Source organism: Aotus nancymaae, unplaced genomic scaffold (genome assembly GCF_030222135.1).
Source record: "Aotus nancymaae isolate 86718 unplaced genomic scaffold, 86718_ANA_hifiasm-v0.15.2.pri h1tg000108l, whole genome shotgun sequence".
NCBI classification, from domain to species: domain Eukaryota; kingdom Metazoa; phylum Chordata; class Mammalia; order Primates; family Aotidae; genus Aotus; species Aotus nancymaae.
The window spans coordinates 1,673,800-1,688,919 of record NW_026988523.1 but is presented as its reverse complement, the minus strand read 5'-3'; the positions used below and the strand labels follow the sequence as shown (position 1 = coordinate 1,688,919).

Below are 15,120 nucleotides of genomic sequence, written 5' to 3'. Positions count from 1 at the left end.
AGTGAGAAATTAGAGGCTATGATAGCAGTTCAGGCAAGAGCTGGTGACGGCTTAGCCTAGGGTAGTGGCAGTGGCTACAAAATGAAGTGGATAGATTCTAGACACACCTTAGAAGTCCATAGGACAGAACAACATGGGGGACCGGATGTGGGGGTGAGGGAGAACAGAGAACCACGTGTCTGATGGAAACGATTAGTAGATGGACTGGATGTGGGGGTGAGGGAGAGCAGAGAACCACGTGTCTGATGGGAACGATTAGTAGATGGACTGGATGTGGGAGTGAGGGAGAACAGAGAACCACGTGTCTGATGGGAACAATTAGTAGATGGACTGGATGTGGGGGTGAGGGAGAACAGAGAACCACATGTCTGATGGGAACAATTAGTAGATGGCAGGGCCATTTACTGAGATACGAACGGTGAGGCAGGTAGAAGGGTAGGCAGAGGTACAATTTCATTAGGAGACTCAAAAATTTCAATTTTATACAGCTACCATTGAAAAGTATGTGGTAGGCTAATAAGGACCCCCTGCAAAAGAGGCCTATTTCCTAATCCCCAGAACCCATGAGTGTATTATCTCACATGGGAAACAGGGACTTTTCAGATGTGATTAAGTTAAGGATCTTGAGATGGGGAGATTATCCTGAGATGGGGAGGTTATCTGGTGAGGATCTTGAGTTGGAGAGATTATCTTGAGATAGGGAGATTATCTTGAGATGGGGAGGTTATCTGGTGAGGATCTTGAGTTGGGGAGATTATCCTGAGATGGGGAGGTTATCTGGTGAGGACCTTGAGTTGGGGAGATTTATCTTGAGATGGGGAGGTTATCTGGGTGAGGATCTTGAGTTGGGGAGATTATCTTGAGATGGGGAGGTTATCTGGTGAGGATGAGTTGGGGAGATTATCTTGAGATGGGGAGGTTATCTGGTGAGAATGAGTTGGGGAGATTATCTTGAGATGGGGAGGTTATCTGGTGAGGATCTTGAGTTGGAGAGATTATCTTGAGATGGGGAGGTTATCTGGTGAGGATCTTGAGTTGGGGAGATTATCTTGAGATGGGGAGGTTATCTGGTGAGGATGAGTTGGGGAGATTATCTTGAGATGGGGAGGTTATCTGGTGAGAATGAGTTGGGGAGATTATCTTGAGATGGGGAGGTTATCTGGTGAGCCCAGTGCAATCACAAGAATAAGAGGGAGGCAGGAGGATCAAAGTCAGAGGACGAAGATGTGAGGACAGATGCGGAAGTCGGAGGGAAGAAAAGATGCTACACTCCTGGCTTTGAAGATGGAGGAAGGGGTCACAACACAAGGAATGTAAAAAGCCTCTAGAAGCTGGAAAAGATGAGGAAATAGATTATCCTCTAGAGCTTCCAGAAGGAACATAGTGCTGCTGACACCTTGGTTTTTGCCCAGTGAAACTAATTTTGGGCTTCTAATTTCCCCAAACTGTAAGATAATAAATTTACGTTGTTTTAAGCCACTAAGTTTGTGGTAATTTGGTACAGCAGCAATAGGAGACTAGTGCAAAGACTATTAGGTATATACATGGAGATTTTGAGAAGGCACTGCTTAGAACTGTGACACAATTGTGGCCCTGAGCTTCCTAGCAGCCAATGCAAAGTGGGGGAATATAATCTGACATACATTAAACTGTGTCCCTAAAATAAAAGCAAGCCTTGACCTGTGAGAAATTTCTCCCATAAATCTTTATAAGGAAAATACTGTGAGATACAGTGAATAATGTCTCCCCAAACAGTCTACCAGTAAGATAAAAATCCTTCCTTCAAATAGTTTTACAATCTAGAAGGGACACAAAGACATGCTCGAAGAATTCCAATACAGAAATGTGAAGTGTTCTGAAGCACCAGTAAGGGAGAAATAAAGAAAACACAGATCTAAGACCGGAACATGACAAGGATGGCCACTTACACTACTGTTACTCAACGTAATGCTGGAAGTTCTAGCTACAGCAATCAGATAAGAGAAAGAAGTAAAAGGCATCCAGATTGGAAAGGAGGAGGTCAAATTATCCTTGTTTGCCGATGATATGATCTTATATTTGGAAAAAACTAAAGGATCTACCGAAAAACTATTCGAATTGATAAACAAATTCAATCAAGTTGCAGGATACAAAATCAACATACAAAAATCAATATAGCATTTCTATGGGACAACAGTGAACAATCTGAAAAAAAATCAAAAAAGTAACCCCATTTACAATAACTACAAACAAAATAAAATATCTAGGAATAAACTTATGAAAACTATAAAACGTTGATGTGCTGGGCGCAGTGGCTCATGCCTCTAACCCCAGCACTTTGGAAGGCCGAGGCGGGCGGATCACAAGGTCAAAAGATCGAGACCATCCTGGCCAACATGGTGAAACCCTGTCTTTTAAAAAATAAATTGATGTAAGAAATTGAAGAGTACATTAAAAAATGAGAAGATAATCTGTGTTCATGGATTGGAAGAGTCAATATTATTAAAATTCTATCCATACTATCCAAAGCAATCTACAGATTCAATGCAAGCCCAATCAAAATACCAATGACATTCTTCACAGAAATAGAAAAAAATCCTAATATTTATATGGAACCACAAAAGATCAGAATAGCCAAAGCTATCCTGAGCTAAAAGAAAAAAACTGAAGGAATCATATTACCTGACTTCAAATTATCCTAAGGAGCTATTGTAACTAAAACAGCATGGTACTGGCATAAAAACAGACATGTAGACCAATGGAACAGAATAGAAAACCCAGAAGAAATAAGTCCTACAGTAAATTCATTTTCGACAGAGGTGCCAAGGACATACATCGGAGAAAGGACAGTCTCTTCAATAGATGGTGCTGACACAAACCGGAAAACCTAAAAGAAATGGATGAATTCCTGAAACATACAACCTCCACAACAAGATCAATAACAAGTTTTGAAATTGAATTAGTAACAAAAAAATTTACCAACCAGAAAGAACCCTGGGCCAGATGAACTTACAGCTGATTTTTACCAGACATATAAAGAGCTGGTACCAATCCTACTGAAACTATTTTAAAAAATAGAGAAGGAGGGACTCCTCCCTAACTCATTCTATGAGCCTAGTATCATTCTGATACCAAAACTTGGCAGAAAAAAATCTTCAGGCCAATATCCCTGATAAACATACATGCAAAAATCCTCAACAAAATACTAGCAAATCCAATTCACCATGATCAAGAAATCTTTATTCCTGGGATGAAAGGTTGGGTCAACATATATAAATCAATAAATGTGATTCATCAAATAAACAAAACTAAAAACAAAACCATATGTTCATCTCAATAGATGCAGAAAAGGTTTTTGATTAAATTCAACCTCCCTTCATGTTAAAAATCCTCAATGAACGAAGCATCAAAAAGGAACATACCTCAAAATGATAGCCATCTATGACAAACCCACAGTCAACATCATACTGAAGAGGCAAAAGCTGAAAGCATTTCTCTTAAGAACCAGAACAAGACAAGGATGCTCACTCTCACCACTCCTATTTGACACAGTGCTCAAAGTTCTAGCGGGGTAATCAGGCAAAAGAAAAATAAAAGGTATCCAAATAGGAAGAGAGGAAGTCAAACTATCCTTCTTTGTAGACGATATGATTCTATACCTAGAAAACCCCACAGTCATCCAAAAATTAGCTCCTGGAAAAAAAGAAAAGAAAGAAAGAAAAAACCTCATAGTCTCTGCCCAAAGGCTCATAGATATGATGAACAAATTCAGCAAAGTTTCAGGATACAAAATCAGTGTACAAAAATCACTAGCATTTCTATACACCAACAACCTCCAAGTTGACAGCCAAATTATGAATGCAATACCATTCACAACAGCCACACACACACACAAAAAGACTAAAACACCTAGGAATACGGCTAACAAGGGATGTGAATGATCACAACAATAAGAATTACAAAACACTGCTAAAAAAAAAAAAATCAAAGACGACACCAACAAATGGAAAAACATTCTATGCTCATAAATAGAAAGAATCAATATTGTTAAGATGACCATACTGCCCAAAGCAATTTACAGATTCAATACTATTCCTATAAAAATACCAGCATTTTTTACAGATTTTGAAAATATCATTTTAAAATGCAATCCTAAGCAAAAAGAACTATGCTTGAGTCATCACACAACTCAACTTTAAACTCTACAAGGCTACAACAGTAACTGCAATAGCATGGTATTGGTACAAAAGTAGGCACAGAGATCACTGGTACAGCTTAGAAAACCCAAAAAAAGACAGACACCTACAACCGTCTGATCTTCAACAAAGCTGACAATGACAAGCAATGGAGAAAGGACTCCCTATTCGATAAACGGTATTGAGATAACTGGCTAGTTATTTCAATCTTCTCAATATGGAGAAGATTGAAACTGGACCACTATTTATCATCAAATATAAAAATCAACTCAAGGTGGACTAAAGACTTACATGTAAAACCTAAAACTATAAAAACCCTGGAAGAAAACCTAGGAAATATTATTCTGTACATTGGCCCTGTCAAAGCCTTCATGATGAAGATGTCAAAAGCAATTGCAACGAAAACAAAAATTGGCCAGGTCCAGTGGCTCACACCTGTAATCCCACAACTTTAAGAGCCCAAGGCAGGTGGATCATTTGAGCTGAGGAAGTTGAGACCAGCCTGGCCAACATGGCAAAACTCCATCTCTACAAAAAATACAAAAATTAGCTGGGCATGGCGGTACATGTCTTAGTCTGAGCTGCTCAGAAGGTTGAGGTAAGAGGACCACTTGAGCCCGGGCAGTGGAAGTTGTAGTGAGCCAAGGTCATGCCACTGCACTCCAGCTTGGGTGACATAGCAAGACCCTGTCTCAGAAAAAGGAAAGAAAAAAAGGTTGAAAGTGGGACCTAATTAAACTTAAGAGCTTCTGCACAGCAAACAAACAAACAAACAAAAAAACTATCAATAGGGTAAACAGGAAACCTACAGAATGGGAGAAAGTAATTTGCAAACTATGCTTTTAACAAAGGTCTAACATCCAGCATCTATAAAGTACTTAAATAAATCAACAAGCAAAAAAAAAAAAAAACACTTTATTAAAAAATAGGCAAAGGAAATGAACAGACACTTCTCAAAAAAAGACATACAAGCAGCCAAAAAGCATATGAAAAAATGTTCAATATCACTAATTATTAGAGAAATGCAAATCAAAACCACAATTAGATACAATCTTACACCAGTCTGAACGGCTATTACTAAAAAGTCAAAAAGTAACAGATGCTGGTGAGGTTGTGGAGAAAAGAGAATGCTTATACATTGCTGGTGGGAACGTAAATTAGTGCAGCCACTGTGGAAAAAAGTCTGGAGATTTCTCAAATAACTTAACGCAGAACTACCACTACACCCAGCATTTTCATTATTGTGTATATACTAAAAGGAATATAAAGCATTCTCCACAAAGACACATGCACACGAATGTTCACCACACACTATTCACAACAGCAAAGGCATGGAATCAACCTGGATTCCCAACAACAGTGGACTGGATAAAGAAAATGCAGTGCATATACACCATGAAATACTACACAGCCATAAGCAAGAATGAGATCTTGTCTTTTGCAGCAACATAGATGGTCATTATCCTAAGTGAATTAACACAGGAACAGAAAATCAGATACTGCCTGTCCTCACTTATAAGAGAGAGCTAAATGCTGAGTACACGTGGATACAAAGAAGGGAATAATAGACACTGGGGCCTACTTGAGGATGGAGGGTGGGGGGAGGGTGAGGATTGACAACCTACTATCAGGTATTATGCTAATTACCTAGGTGACAAAATTAGCTGTACACCAGACCCTGAAACATGCAATTTACCCATTTAACAAACCTGCACGTGTACCCCTTAGGCCTAAAATAAAAGTTGGAAAAAAAAAATTAAAAAATAAAAATTGGGGGTCAACAGAAATGAATCTTACGATAAATAAATAAATAATGCCGGTAAAACTGAATATCCCTATGCAGAAGAATGAAACTAAACCCCTTCTCACTCCACATACAAAAATCAAATCAAAATGGACTAAAGACTTAAATCTAGGACCTCAAACTATGAAACTATTAATACTAACAGAAAACACGGGGGAAACTCTCCAGGACATTGGTCTGAGCAAAGATTTCTTGAGTAATACCACAAAACCACAGACAACCAAAGCAGAAATAGACAAATGAGACCACATCAAGTTATTAATAAAAAGCTTCTGCACAGCAAAGGAAACTACCAACAAAGTGAAGTGACAACCCACAGAACGGGAGAAAATATTTGCAAACCACCCATCTGACAAGGGATTAATACCCAGACTATATCAGGAGCTCAAAAACCTCAACTGGAAAAAAATCTAATAATCTGATTTTAAACTAGGCAAAAGATCTGAACAGACATTTCTCAGAAGACACGCAAATCGTGAATGGGTATATAAAAAGTGCTCTACACCACTGATCATCAGAGAAATGAAGATGAAAACTACAATGAGATACCATCTCACTCTAGATAAAATGACTTTTATCCAAAATACAGGCAATAGCAAAAGCTGGGGAGGATGTGGATAAAAGGGAACCCATATACACTGTTGGTGTGAATATAAATTAGTGCAATCACAATGGAGAACAGTATGGCGGTTCCTCAAAAAACTAAAAGTAGAACCACCATACGATCCAGCAATCTCACTTCTAGGTATATATCCCCAAATAAAGGAAATCAGTATATTTAAGACACATCTGCACTCCCCTGTTTCTTGCAGCACTATTCACAATAGCCAAAATTTGGAAGCAACCTAAGTGTCCATTAACACATAGATGGATGAAGACAATCTGGCACATATACACAAGGGAGCACTATTCAGCCGTAAAAAAGAATGAAAGCCTGTCACTTGCAACGGCATGAATGGAACTGGAGGTCATTATGTTAAGTGAACTAAGCCAGGCACAGAAAGACAAATTTTGCATGTTCTCACTAATGTATGGGAGCTAAAAATTAAAACAATTAAACTCAGAGAGTAGAAGGCAGGTTACCAAAGGCCAGGAAGTGCAGTGGAGAGTGGTAGAAAGTGGAGATGGTTAATGGGCACAAAAATATAATTACAATGAATAAAATCTAGTATTTGATAGCACAAAAGAGTGACTACAGCCACAATAATTTATTGTATATTTTTAAATAACCAAAAGAGTATAATTGAAATATTTACAACCACAAAGAAATGACAAATGCTTGATTGAACTGATGGATACCCCATTTACCCTCTTGTGATTATTATGCATTACATGTCTGTATCAAAATATCTCATGTGCCCCATAAATATATATACCTACTATGTACCCATAACAAAATTATTATTATTATTATTATTATTCTTTATTTTTGGAGACAGATTCTCACTCTGTCACCCAGGCTGGAGTGCAGTGGTATGATCCTGGCTCACAGCAACCTCCACCTCACAGGTTCAAGCAATTCTCCTGCCTCAGCCTCTCAAGTAGCTGGGTTTACAGGTACTTACCACCACACCTAGCTAATTTTTGTAATTTTTATTAGAAATAGGGTTTCACCATGTTGGCCAGGTCTTGAACTCCTCACCTCAAGTGATTCATCTGCCTCGGTCCCCCCAAATGCTGGGATTACAGGCATGAGCTACAGCACGTGGCCTGAAAATAAAATGTTTTTAAACAATTTTTTTAAGTGAATAAAATGACTGCTTTTTAGTCCTATGAGTAAATAAAACACTAACAAGATTTTGCAATCTAATTTTTAAATTTAACAATATATAAAGAATATTTTCTCATGTCACCAAATACTTGTCTACATTATTTTGACATTTGCAAATTATCCCATCTTGTAAATGAGCCATGTTTTATTTAACCAATCTAATATTATCATGTATTTAGTATTTTTCTTTTTTTACAATTTTAAACAATTAGATTAAAATTCCAGATAAATATTTAGGAACATCTATGATTGTATTTTTAGAAGTAGTGTTGACAATAATAAAACATGCTAATCATATTTACATCTCATTTATAACAATCTTATAAGGTAAATGGTATAATTATATCCATTTTACGGGTGAGTAACTTGAAGACCACAGGTATCTAGACAATGACTACCAAAGCCATTATTTAACCCAGGGAATCCAAACAGATAGCATCATTTTAACCCTTCTATTTCCAGGAATTCATTGATTCAGTGACATAGTAAGAAAACCAGGAGATCCTAATTATCTCCCTAAGACAGATGAAAAAAACAAGAAAGAAAGGAAAAAAGGACTTGTCCAATATTCAATGAACCAGGAGAACAGTTAGGAAAGGAATGACTCAGCCAGGCACAGTGGCTCACGCCTGTAATCCCAGCACTTTGGGAAGCCAAAGAGGGTGGATTCTTTGAGGTCAGGAGTTCGAAACCAGCCTGGCCAACATGGCAAAACCCTGTTTCTACTAAAAATAAAAATAAGAAATTATCCTGGCATGGTGGCGGGCACCTGTAATCCCAGCTACTCGGGAGGCTGGGGCCTGCATCAGCGCATGGAACACTTAAGAACACCAGTAGACTTCTGTTTCTAACTTTGAAAGGGAGACGATCTCTGGTATTTATTGATAAAGAAGCAACTGGCAGCTGCATATGGAGCCCTTCAGGCGTGTGAGAGTGTGACAGGACAGACTGCTTCGTGTGGACGACATTCAAGGGTAACCGCCCCCCAGACTGGGACGGCACAGACATCCACCTTAGCAAACAGAACAGCGGAGCACCCTGAGGACGAGCCCCTTAGCGGAAGAATTACGAGACGTCTTGGAACGTGTAGACTTGATGCAAGATAAAGCCATGGGTCAGCCTGAGGCACTCTTAAACCCTGAACCATCACCGTTTAAAGAAGGGCACCTCCTCAATCCCGATGGGGCATGGTATATGGATGGGTCCAGCCAGGGTGCTACTGCTGCCTGGACCATTCTCGCAGTCCAGCCTAGTACTGATACCATATGGTTTGATATTGGGTATAGACAAAATAGTCAATGGGCTGAACTCAGGGCAGTGTGGATGGTGATCACCAAGGAGGAGACACCTGTGGTAATCTGCAAGGATAGCTGGGCAGCTTATCAAGGCCTGACCTTGTGCTTAACTCCTTAGAAGTTACAGAATTGGCTAGTTGGCCACCTGCCCATTTGGGGCCAGACCATGCGGCAAAACCTATGGGAAATGGGCCACCAAAAGGACATCACTATTTATCATGTGCCAGGCCACAGGCCCCCATCCAGTTACAGAAACACACCAAGGACGACCTTCTTCGACCAGGTATGGGGACGAAAGATAACCTATATTGCTGCTGCCGCAACGGCCCTAAAGGCAGGGGAACAAAAAACCTGGCTTTGGCCGTCGACCCTCCAGGCACCCCATTGCCAATGGTTAGCTATTGTAACCCCCAAAAGGAGGACCTACAGTGTGAGTTACATTTCACTCCTTAGGTATTTAATATATGCTTCCGTGACTGACCATCCATAGGAGGACGGCCTGGGAAGAAACCCTCCTCCGGGGTTCATATGTATTATCTGTGTGGCCTATTATGAGCTCCCCAGTGACTTTGGCATAGATACAGGATCCAAAGGAACCATGGGGAGCTGAGAATGTGTGGTGCCATCGCCTAGGGCAGAAGCCCTTGGCAGCTGCATTGTTATCCAGAAATGAAGAGTGGGCCTGCATGTTGCCTGAGGGGCATGATTTACCCGTTAGTACCTGAGCTTGCTCTATCATTTCAACCGTAGGTGGATATGCTCCAGCAGCACTGTGGACCAGGCCCGCAGCTACACGGAGGTCACCAGTGTTTCCAACTGCTGGATCTGCACCGCCCTTCCAGCAGCAGCCGTGGACGGCTTGCCCGGGCACACACATCCAGCTTCTATAGAAAACGGGACATGGTTAGAGACTTGGCATGGCTGACGTTTGGAACACAACAAGCTTTGGATAGAGGATGCCACAAAACCCACAGCATGCCCGCCCCCTGGCTGACCCATCGTGACTATGATGGATGGGGCTGGTTAGTGGGAGAATATGTGGTGCTCCCACCACAGGTACCACAATGTATAGAGCGGCACTGGGCCAACGTCACCATAGGGTGGTTACCTGCCATAGCCTGCACAAATATATGTCACCACACCGACGTATGTTATATTTGTGCAGGCTATGGCAGGTAACCACCCCACAGTGGAATCAGCAGCCTCATCACTGCTGGGCCTCAATGGACTTTGTGGCCCCCGGAAATTTATAGGTCTATGAAGACACAGGATGGTCGTATTTGCCAGTGAATTGGACAGGCTGCAGTACCTAGAGGGGGCCTTACATGCTTGCCAGTGTTATTCCCACATTACCCAGATGCCCACATAACTGGGAGGCACCGCATTCTCAGTTTTTGTGAGTGTGACCAGGCCACTGGTGGCTCTACCCCATAGCATTAAGCATCCCTAGAGCAGGTGCCATAACTGTAAAAATGCAAGTTACAGCCCAAACAGATCACACTGCTTGAGTCTTGAATTACACCTGAGTTGCCCTCCTTCTGTTGACAGATGAGGTTGATCAAACCAGGAAGGTGGTACTGCAGAACCGATGGCCCTAGACTTATCAACCGCTGCCCAAGTTGGCACCTGTGTTCTTCTGGGAACGCAATGTTATACCTTCATCCCTGACAATCAAATCAACATAACAGCAGCTTTGCAAGGAGTTTCCCAGGAAATCAAGGCAGTTGAGAGCCTTGCTGATGACTCCTTACAGACATGGTGAGTAGGCTCTGGCCTATACTGTACCCTAACAATTACGGGCAGCACAGCGGGAATATTAGTAGTGAGTTATTTAATCTATCAAGGTATAATGAGGCAAAAACTGATACTAAGAAAAATTATTTAATTACATTTAGAGGCATCATAATATTTATTGAGGCATTTTTAAGAGAAAACTGGTATTTCATAAAGATTTTTTTCAAGAACATTTTTATTTTGTAATATTTTAGAGCCAGGCACAGTGGCTCACCCTTGTAATCTAAACACTTTGGGAGGCCAAGGCAGGAGGATCACTTGAGGAATTCAAGACCAGCATGGACAACACAGTGAGACCCTGTCTCTATAAAAAATTAAAGAGAAATTAGCTATTTATAGTGGTGCATACCTGTAGTCCCAGCTACCTGAGAGCCTGAATGGAAAGAATCCCTTGAGCTCAGTAGTTGGAAGTTAAAGTAAGCCATGATTGTACCACTATACTCCAGCCTGAGCAACAAAGCAAGATCCTATCTCTGGGGGAAAAAAAAAAATTACACACCTTTGCTGTATTTGAGACAGTCCAAATGTGAAAACATTAAAAGAGAACTTCCCATTCAGAAATCAGAAAACATTTTTCAATAAGGAATAATAAAACCATTACGTTTTAAGTCAAATGTTACATGCTTCTTCTCAGGTTCTGGGAATGCTGCACTTTCAACAAAGTGTCCAATCAAATAAAACCAAGACATAGACATCCCCCCGCAAAAAAACCAATGCAATTAAAAAAAATACTGACAATTCCAAGTCTATGAAGACTATGAAGAAGCTATGTCCTGGTGATTTAATATGAGGATGGAGATGTAGATGTCATGCAAAACTGAGCCCCTTAAAACTGTGGCTTGAATGAAGCGTTGCAAGAGAAGTACAGGAAAGTCTTCACTTGGGAAGGCTCCAAAAATGATGGACATGAGTGCATCAAACAGCCAGGCACAAAGGGGTCTAGAACTGCTTTTCTCCCAGCACAAGCATGTCTGATTCTCACATTAGATAGCTGAGTTTTATGCCTATAGACGTCTAGCTATTTATGCAAACATCAGATGCATTTTCAGTTGCTTTCACAGAGAGCTCCAGCTTGCAAGTGGAAGTGTCATGAGGGGACCCAGGCAGGCACATTACTCACCTGAGACCTTCTCCTCAGCTTGAGGCCTGCAGGTGCCCACCTTCCCCATGGGGGCCACCTTATCAGAAGGAATCTGAAATGTTGAAGTCCACAAGAAACAGTAAAAAAAAAAAATGCGGATTCAAGAATCTGCCACAAATGGCCCTGTGTCCACAGGCAATTAATTTTGCTGTATCTTTTTCTTCACATGCTAGAACAGCTGAAAAGAAATATTTGAGATCTCCCAAACACCCTCTGATTTTAGAGATGGGGCTCATGATAACAAGGATAGGAGTGACCTCCTCGGCATCACTTCACCCATTCATTCGTCCACTGAGTGTTTACTTTGTGCCAGCTATATCAGACCTCAGGGAGCTTACAGTTAGGAGGAGATCAAGTTTCCTGCAGTGGAAGTTTGGCAGGAAGCGTAGAACGGAGAAAGCCTACCATTCCCTGCTGGAACTAGGGACATCTTCACAGAGCAGGAACACTTAGGCTCAGTTTTGAAGTAGATGTTTGCCTTGCGCCAGGGAGGAACTACATTCCAGGAAAAGGAGAATATTCCATAAAAAGTTCAGGAGTATTCAAATAGCAGGAAGTTCAGCCAGTGGAATATCAGACTAGAGAGGAAATGATTAAGGGCTTTGAATGTTCTGTATTTCCCACAAGGAAATAACATTTGTTACTACATACTTATAGCAGAGAAATGCAACTAGAATGTGAAACCTGTGCCTTTAAGGAGAAGGTTACTTAGGACAAGAGGTAAAACTAAAAAGAGACTAGAGTGAAATACCTGTAAAGCAACTGCGGTGGTAAAGCTGAAAATCACAAAAGGTGGAAGATGAAAGGAGGCGGGAGGAAGGCAAGGCAGGGGCAGAGGTTGAAAAACTATCAGTTACTATGCTCACTAACTGGGTGATGGATCAATCGTACCTCAAACCTCAGCATCATGCAATATATGATGTCACAAACCTGCACGTGTACTCTCTGAATATAAAATACAAGTTGAAATTATTTTTTTTAAAGAAAGGTGGAACATGATTGAAGTTTAGCAAATGCTGCTATAAGTGATTAGGAAACACTGAACAATTTTAAGCAAGTCGACAAACTAATCAGATTTGCATTTTCAGAAGAATGCTTTGGTGCCACCATGGAAGCAATGGGACTGCAGACAGGCAGGGAAACCGCTGCAGAAATCTTCAAGAAGGATGGGGACGGGGAAGAGGCAGGTGCAATGCAGGAAAGGCCATAGCAAATGGGAGAGCTATTTAAAAGGTAGAATCCATAGGACTTGGTCATCACCAGATATGGCTATTAAGGGAGAAGGTATCCAGGATGATTGATCAGCTGTCCAACCGGACAACAGGGCAAATGACAGGACCATTCTCCAAGACAGAGAACACAAGAAGAGTTGGGAGGAATGATGTTGCAGGTTCACCACGAGCAGGGGCATTAATTCCGATGAACAGTCTGTAGTTCACAAGCTGGCTGTAAACACACCCACGGACACCAACTTGAATACTGGGAACAGGGACCCGGGAAAGGAGATGCCCCGTGCTGCGACCTCCAGACTGGAACCCTGCTGAAACGATTAGGAGGGCGAAATGTTTCTCTTCCGCTTGATAACGTAAGTTCCATCTCACAGACCCAGCAGCTGCCCTGCAGCTAGTTGCTGAGGGAGGCAAGAGAGCTATTAATTAAGTCTAGCTGACACTTGATAGTACTGCTGTGTCCTCTGGCACACAGTGGCCCCGTCTCCAATTTAAAGGGCAGAAATTAAAAGCCATGCAACCTGACCTCACAAGCTCGAGCTCCCCTGAACTGTGGCTGGATCCCTAGACACACGCCAGGCACAATCCATGTCTGCACATTTAGTTTCTGCAGGCCTGCAGAAACCTAATACCTTTTCCCACCCACTTCCAGTGTCACCAGGAAATTAGCACTCACCCAGGTACTGGGTCATAATTAAACTCAACAAAAAGACAGCTGCTCCTACCTTTCTTTTTTAATCACCAACATGCGGCCTTGGGGATTACCAGCTTTGGGTTGATTTAGGGAGGATTACTCTTTCATTAGTTTCCAGGGTCAGTTCCAATACGCTGTCATAAGAGCCCTTTAAGATGCCCTTCCAAGCCAACAGTTCATCCCCTTCCATGACTGACAGGTTAGGTTTTTGCAAGCCACTGGCAGCCTATTTGTCAGACCCCACAAATATCTGATTGTTAACCAGAAACAACACCCCAAAATGATTCTGCACCGATTTTCTAGGTGTCTATGAGATATCATTCTAAATCCCCAATGTAGTCTCTAAAAATGAGAAGGAACAAATGTGGGATAGAAATATGGCTGACCCTTTATGTTAAAAGTCAAAAGATCCTTGAATTTCCTACAACTACGGCAATGTACACCCACCGCCCTTATGCAGCTAACCAAGGGATGCAGGCAGGCTGGTAACACGAGCGAAGGCTGGGCACATCAGACTGGGGAAAAGGTAAGGCACACATCCACCCAGACGCATCAGAAAAAAATGTAACCATTGTGTGTGGATAAACGAAATGTCTGCTGGCTAAAGTTAGCCTGCCTGTTCTCAACCTCCTTTGCCTATTTATACTTTCATTCACTCAGAAAATATCTCTTAAGTGTCTATTATCCCTTGGGTTGTTAGCAAACGTAGACACAGCCCACGCCCTCACAGAACCTCGTAGACAACGGTACTGAGTCAGGGAGGTCAGAGAAGGCCTCCCTGAGGATGTGTGGCTTACTCTGCAATTTGAAGGATACACAGGGTAGCTTGGCAAACGAGAGAGATATAGGTTTGAAGTGCAAAGTAGGAATAGCACGTGCAAAGACCATATAGCAAGGGGGAACATGACAAGAAGAGCAATGACAGGTAAAATGACAACGAAAAGGTGGGCTGAAGCCAGATCATATAAAACCACAAAGCCTTGTAGACCAAAGTATGAAACACTGCCTTATGTAATGGAAAAATGAATTTTGAAAAGATCACACTAGCTACAATGACGAGAATGTATAAGAAGGCTGTTAGAATAGAAGTGGATAGGAAACTGAGTAAACTATTTATATACCCCCTAGCAAGCGATGGTGGTAACTTGGATCCCTTGTATTACTTCTCAGAATCACAAACGCCATATTGACTCCCCTGCAAAATAACTTGAGTCAAA

At 41.4% G+C, this 15,120-nt stretch overlaps 1 protein-coding gene across 4 annotated transcripts in view; it reads right to left on the bottom strand.

Moving 5' to 3' along the window:
• LOC105711625 (T-box transcription factor 19) overlaps nucleotides 1–15,120 on the bottom strand; it is an 89,618-nt gene that overhangs the window by 32,400 nt on the left and 42,098 nt on the right. Inside the window, exon 1 of one of the 4 annotated variants that reach the window (XM_064370654.1) lies at nucleotides 7,622–7,818. The exons of the other annotated variants lie outside the window; for them this stretch is intronic. Coding sequence (XP_064226724.1) covers nucleotides 7,622–7,635 — 14 coding nt within the window. The 5' untranslated portion in view covers nucleotides 7,636–7,818. Of the gene's footprint in view, nucleotides 1–7,621; nucleotides 7,819–15,120 lie in introns of those variants that run through there. 4 annotated transcript variants of the gene reach the window in all.